Raw genomic sequence first — 7,184 nt, 5'->3', positions numbered from 1 at the left:
ACCTCATCTTCTTCTTCTCTTGAAACTCTTTTAGGGTTGCTTTTTTCAAGTGTTTTCCCACTTCTCAAAGTTATTGCACTCACATTGGGATTTTTCTCGGTTTGAGATGGAAGTTTACCCCTTTGTTCCATCTTGTTGAGAGCGGTGGCCAAGTCTCCAATTTGTGTTTAAATGTTTGAGAAAGTGTTCTTGGTCTCTTGTTGAAATTAAGTTTGGCTTTGAGCAAGAGAAGTGACGAGTTCTTGAAGGCTCATTTGGTGGGTACCACTTGATTGGCCTTGTTGATGAGGTGGTTGGTAATTTGGAGAGTTATAAGAAGTTTGTGGATATGGAGGTTTTTGGGAAGGATATTGCGGATGTTGGGGTCTCATCAAAATATTTGGTGGATTTTGCTTTGGTGGGTATGAATTGTTTGAGTTATTCCTCCAATTTGGGTTTAAATTGTTTTGAAATCCCGTGGGTCTTGGTTGACCTTGATATCCACCCATTACATTCACATCTTCCGGTTCACTTCCAAGTGTGGGACACTTATCCGTGTAATGCCCCGTCATGGCACAAATACCGCATACCATCAATTGTTGACCACTTCCCACCACCATTTGACTTAGAACATTAGACAAATTCAAGAGCTTTGATTCCAAGTGTTGAGTGTTGCTAACTTCACCAACCACTTGTGGAGAATTTCTCTTCATGTCATTTCTAGTCCCAAAGTTCCTTTGATTTTGAGAAATGGTTCCAAAAAGTGATCTTATCTCTTGAGGGGTTTTGTTGAAGATGTCACCACCACTTGAAGCATCAATCATCCTTCGATCTTTTTCATTCATACCCTCATAAAATTGTTGAAGAAGTAATTGTTCAGGAATATTGTGTTGAGGACAACTTGTACACAAGTTGTTGAATCGCTCCCAAAAATCATGAAAAGTCTCATTCTCTCCTTGACGAATCCCCAAAATGTCACTTCTTTGACTTGATATCCGGGAGGTGGGATAGAACTTGCTATTGAAGGCCTTGAGTAACTCTTCCCATGTGTGGATAGATCCCGGTGGTAAGTTGAATAACCACTCTCTAGCTTTATCTTCCAAGGTGAGCGGGAAGGCAGTTAGCTTGAAATCATCCAATGTCACATTTTCGGGCAACATGCTAACACATATCATATGAAAGGACTTCAAATGCCTTTGAGGATCTTCTTTATCCAAACCATGGAACTTGGTGAGTTGATGTATGAAACTTGACTTCAATTTAATCCCTCGGCGGTTTGCGGGATAAACAATACCAAGAGGTGTGTGAGTAACATCCGTCTCTATCATTTGTCGAAGTGTCAACTCTTGAGGGGGGTTGGGTGGATTGGGGTTATTGTGATATTGTTGCAAGTAATTGGGTGGTTGTTGGTAAGGTGGGTATGGGTATTGTTGGGGATTGTAGATTGGTGGTGGATAAGGTTGGTAGTTAGGATATTGGTTGTAGGGGGGTTGTTGTTGGGGGTACATTGGGTTTTGGTACATTGGAGGGTGTTGGTAATTGGGTTGATTTGGGTAATGTACTTGTTGTTGAACTTGAAAAGCATTGTTTTGAGGTTGGTTGTTTTGGTGGAATTGTTGGTTTTGTGGTTGTTGATAATTAGGTTGGTTTTGAGGAGGGGCTTGATTCCAAGGTGGCATATCAATGAGAGGTTCTTGTTGTTGTCTTGGTTGTTGGGGTGGTGTATTGGCATCTTGATTGTTTGGGTTTGGGTTGGGATTGTGAGGTGGAGTGTGATTCATGGCTATGTAGTTTTCAAACGGAATGTCTTCAAAGGAATGACCAACAATTGGAGAACTCGGCTCGGTGTCGGTATCACTTGAAGTGTGAACTTGGTCTTCTATGTTGATTAGTGGAGAAGAGGAAGAAGCTTGAACTAGTTATTGTTGCTTTGCTTGTTTGGCTAACTTTTTCAACCTTTTTACTTCTTTTTCAATTTCCGGATTGTAGAGTAGTTCACCGGTTCTTGTAGACCTAGGCATAAACAATCAAATAACAATAACCAATTTCCCCGGCAACGGCGCCAAAACTTGGTGGGATGTCAAGTCCACCAAGCAAATTACACCCTTTGTTTGCAAATAAAACGTAATATAATGGTAAAAAAGGGTATCGATCCTCGGGGAAATGGTTGTATTCAATCACCAATGCAATCTAAAAGAACTATTGTAAATAAACTAACTAACTACAATTAAACTAAAAGGGGGGTGTTATGATTGCTTGAAAACTAAAAGACTTGAATAACTAAAAACTTGCAATTAAGCAAGATAGTGAGATGCTCAAATGTTGGGAACAATTGGTTAACCAAGGCAATTCAACACAATGAACATTTGTGTGCTTATCATTAGGATCCAACATGAAGCTTATCATTCATCCCAAATTGGTTATAGCGATCATGAAGCATGATATGCCAAGATTCCTCTTAGGTAGTATGGAGGTTGGGGAAGCCCACAACACACCTTCTTAATCAAGATCAAGGGTTTAATTGAAGCAATTAGACCCAATAAGTTAATTAGCCTTAAGAAAGAAGGAATCCCCAATTCCTAGAGGATGTCAATGCTTACACATCCATAAAGGAACTATGATTCATAAACTAGAGATGATTTTTACCATCATAAAGCCCTTGTTCTAAGTTAATTCAATGATTCAATGCAAAACCAAAGAAATAAACTAACAATAGCTCATTCAAGTGCCAAGCTCATGATCAAAGCATTAAACAAGCATAAAAAATATGATCTAGAACAATAAACATAAGATAATTGATAATCTAGCATGAATCCTTCAAAAACCCACAAACATTCAAAAGTTTTAACCAAAGTTAACCAATATAAAGAGTTTAGCCACTCATGGCAATAAAACAACAATCACAAAAGTCTAATTGCATAAAGAAACTACCAAAATCTTGGAAAGATGAAGAGAAATGAGTCTTGAGCTTCAAAAATCGCCTCCTACAGGTCTCCAATGGTGTCAAATCGAGGTTGTGGCTGCTAGGTCTGATCCCCCAAGGCAATGGCAAGCCAAATGACCAAAATGCCCAAACTGGGCAGTTGCGCGGGTACCCGCGCGACGAAAATTCCACCCGCGCAAATGTTGCTGTAATGCTATTGGTCCTTCATTCCACCACTCCACCCTTCCACTACCAAAGATTCCTTTGGTCCCCTCCATATCCATGTGATTCAAATCAACCAATCATCTTTTAGCTTCAAATGTGGATGCTCCAAACCCAAAATTAATTATCTATGATCCATCTTCACAAACCCACTTCATCCAAGCATTTATCTTTTTAAGGCCAAATCTCCTTTGGTGGATCCGCCAAGCCCAATAGCGCCTCGAGAGCCCACAAGTCCGTCTTCACTCTAATCCACAATCGCGATAAGCTCCAAAACCCTGCAAAATTCCTCGTGCAAAATAAAAAGCACCCGGTACGATCCATACTAAAGAAAATAAATAAAATACAATGCAATAATGATAAAAAGACCTAAAAATCTAAAATAAACTAATAAAAATAAGAAAATAAAATAAGCTATCAGTGAACACGAACAACAAGTTAGATGGTATATTACAGACAAAAACAGGACCAAATGTGAACAAAATCAATAGTTGGTTACCCTCTTGAGTCATTTTCCCATAAATATAAGCCTTTGACTCATGATCAATTATTAAAAAAAAAAATTGGTAACATGATTGTATTACATAATATCCGTCCATTTCTTTTAATCAAATTTAATATTAGTTTTAGGTTTCAATGATTCTTATATTGTTATACATCACACAAAAATTACTGATAAATACTTTCTAACCATCCTTTATTTTTACTGGAATAAATGTCATTGTGAAACTATTATTGAGATATTGGTCTTTTTTGCAACATACATAAGCCTAACACCTTCGTTATACAAAACCTTGATTTTTATTAATCTGTAATATACATATTTTTTGGACAACATCATCACCATCCTAATTTATTTTAAAAAATCGCATCCATCCCACCACTATTGGACATAAATCGGGTCAACAATCACACGTTGGGTTATAAAAAACTAAAATGGCTAGAAAGAATAACAACGTAACATCAACTTGAAAATAATAAACTAAACAATCTAATCGACATTTTATTTGGTTTTTTATTGATTTGTCTTTAATTACTTTGTATGACAATTTGTATTTGGATTTTTAAATGATTATTGTGTAATTTTGACTTTGTATAACAATTTTATATGTTTTTATAATTATTCAACAACTTTATCCATCACAATATAGAAGAACAAAGTAATATGGTGTTTTTTCATTATTCAACACAGTCAGTCGGATTTATAATCAAACAGCATGGTTTTTTTTTTCCAAACAACATTTTCACAGACAATATTTTTCTAGACAGTAACTATGAAACAAGACCTAATTTTAAACTATAAACCTTAAGCCATAAAACTAAAATTCAGTTACTAGCCCATATAATATATTTAGTTGGGCTTTTTTCGGTTTTTGTCTTCAACTAGATTGTTGTGTTTTCTTTTTAGTCTTTTCAATATAATAGCAAAAATTATTTTATAAATCTAAATTTATATCAAACAACACAACTAATTTTTGTGCAAGGAAACCATATATTATAACAGTTTCTACAACGTTTCACATGTATTGGAAAAAGACTTGTACTATCTCAATGTTTGTTCAAAATTCTTTCGGATATTTCTTTAAACAATACAAAAACACAAACATAAACACATATCCAAACTCTATATCTCATTATCATAATCTATACCGATAAAATTAATCAAATGTATCACACGTTTTTAATAGAAAATATCCCATAATTAACATTTAACAAAAACACAATATTTTATTATTTTATTATTTTCACTACGATTGGGATGCAGCCGTAGACTTCACCTTCTTTGGAGGCGGGTTACCTCCCGACAGCATCACATAAGTATAGAAGCATAACATAGCACCACTGTCAAAAAATAAACAACACATTTTTATAAATAAAAGAATAAAATAAAATAATAATAATAAAAAATTTAAGCCTAAAAAACAACGATTCTAATTTGTGACTATTTACCTCAAAACAACATGGAATCCGGTTGGTAAAATCTTCTTTGTCTGCAAATTATAAAACATTTGCAGTTAGGCGATGTTATGTTTTTTCAGAAAATATATTTTTCACCATTTATGTCTTCTGAGAAAAGACAAAAAACAAAAACATGTGTTTTGTCTTCTTTTTACAGAAGATATAAATAACAACTTCTAAAATTGGAAGACATTTTGATATGAGTTGAATAGTTTAATAGTATTGGATGTTACCAGTGAATAGGTTTGAATGTTCTTCCAAAGAAGCATAGCAGCAATTCCTGTAAAATCCTCAAAAGAGAATATTTCACATTTTTCACCTTTGATTTTTAGGTTTAATGTAATAAATTCATTATTTACCTGTTTGTCCAAGAATAAATGGTAAGCTGGAATGCCCATTTCTCCATATCTTTAAGCTTAAAAAGCTAAGGGCCATTAAAGCACCTCCATAGAGTCCACCATTTATCAAAGAAGCAGGATTTCTTGAAAAAATAAAGCCCAAAACCCCCCCACTAAAAACAATGCCACCTGCAGAGAGATAAAGTGTAAAATGAATTTATATATATTACTAATAAATGGTATGAGAAAAAAAAAATCATCAGATGTAGCAATAAGAAGAACTCACCATATGGAAGTCCAAAACAAAAATCATGAATCTTTGCTGATCGTTTTTGTTCAGAGACTACATGTTCCTCTGGTTCATTAATCTCTTCTCCATTGACAACTTCTACTGTACTTGAATTGGCTTTCACTACAATATCATTATGCGATTTTGATGCAGCAGCTCTATGATATAAAGCTGAACCACTACTCTCTGGACTATATGCTTTTATGGCATGTCCATCATTGTTCATCACCATTAACACCTGAAACATTGAATTTCAAGAAATGTGTTAATGGCTTCTGGTATACATTGCATAAAGAAAACAAAACAAGATCTTCTTAAAGAATCAGGAAGAGAACGCTGAGTTGGGAACAGATGGACATTAACACACTGCTTCATAAGTTTGTGATCATATGCTTCAATGAACTCATAATGATTTCGACCCAAGCATTTCTGTTGTTGTCCATCTAATCATTAACCATTCTCCTACACAACCCTAGAAAACCCTAATTGACTTTTTAGCTGATTTTGATTTATCTTCATACCCACTATTTCCAAATAAAGGTGCTCGTTTGTTTTAATGTCAAATGGACTAATTTTCAACTTCAACATCTATATAAACCTTTAGATCTAAATGCAATCAACTCCAAAATCAAAATTTCTTACAACTGCAATAACTTCATAGCCTGATTAGCTGAGTTTAAAAGCCACAAATTTGAGTTTATAGGTCAAAGTCTGTATTTTTCCTGAAGCAAGTGGAGCCCATTTCATCGCTAACATAAAAAACCACACGTTTGACGTCTCTTAATACCTGTAAGATCTGTATACTTCTCAACCCTAATGATCGTACCTCACTAATAATCAACTGAGTCATATAGAAATTCGCATACATATGCAGTTCCTTATGTAAATTCACAAAACCAAATGGTTAAGCTCGAGACACGAAGATTGAAACAATCAAATACCTTGGAACGGAGAAGGTGGGGGTGTGATCGAGCACGGAGATGTAATCTGTTGTAAGCCATAGAGAAACATGATGTTTGAGAGATTACTGAGGACATGTTGCACCGATTATCGGAAATACTTTCTGAATCTCGAAACAGAGTTGTTGAAGGGAAGATTTAGGCGTTTTTTTAATGGATGTTTATGTTCCTCAGTCTCGTTTGGACAGCGCTGAATTTTGAGGGGGGTGGTTGGCACATTTGACCATCCTTCCCAATTTTTAAATAAAATTACATAAATAGTCCCTGTGTTTTATAAAAAGGAGATTTGATTTAAACTACGAAAAGGCCCGTGCGTTGCACGAGTGAAAGTTTAGTGGCAAAAATATAAAGAAGTAAAAATAAAGTTCCAAAATTATAAAGATGAAAAGTTTGTTGAAACTTTAGTGGCAAAATTAGTAAAAATAAAGTACCAAAACTATAAAGAGGAAAAGTTTGTTGAAACTTTAGTGGCAAAATAATAAAAAAGTAAAAATAAAGTGGTAAAGTTATAAAAG

At 34.8% G+C, this 7,184-nt stretch overlaps 1 protein-coding gene across 1 annotated transcript; it reads right to left on the bottom strand.

The window, feature by feature from the left end:
- Positions 1 to 4,738: 4,738 nt before the first annotated feature.
- LOC145111889 (Transmembrane proteins 14C) lies at positions 4,739 to 6,859 on the bottom strand. Its single transcript, XM_079048131.1, has 6 exons — positions 6,652 to 6,859; positions 5,708 to 5,948; positions 5,443 to 5,610; positions 5,317 to 5,363; positions 5,075 to 5,115; positions 4,739 to 4,966 (listed from the first exon to the last, which is right to left on the bottom strand). Exons 1-6 carry the CDS (start codon positions 6,745 to 6,747, stop codon positions 4,873 to 4,875), a joined length of 687 nt encoding a protein of 228 aa, XP_078904257.1. The 5' UTR covers positions 6,748 to 6,859; the 3' UTR covers positions 4,739 to 4,872.
- Between the last annotated feature and the right edge of the window lie 325 nt (positions 6,860 to 7,184).

The sequence above is a fragment of the Lactuca virosa genome, chromosome 5, assembly GCF_052849685.1.
Source record: "Lactuca virosa cultivar CGN04683 chromosome 5, Lactuca_virosa_CGN04683_v6, whole genome shotgun sequence".
Classification (NCBI taxonomy): Eukaryota; Viridiplantae; Streptophyta; class Magnoliopsida; order Asterales; family Asteraceae; genus Lactuca; species Lactuca virosa.
Note: the sequence above shows the minus strand (reverse complement) of the source record. Positions and strands in the feature narration are given on the sequence as shown.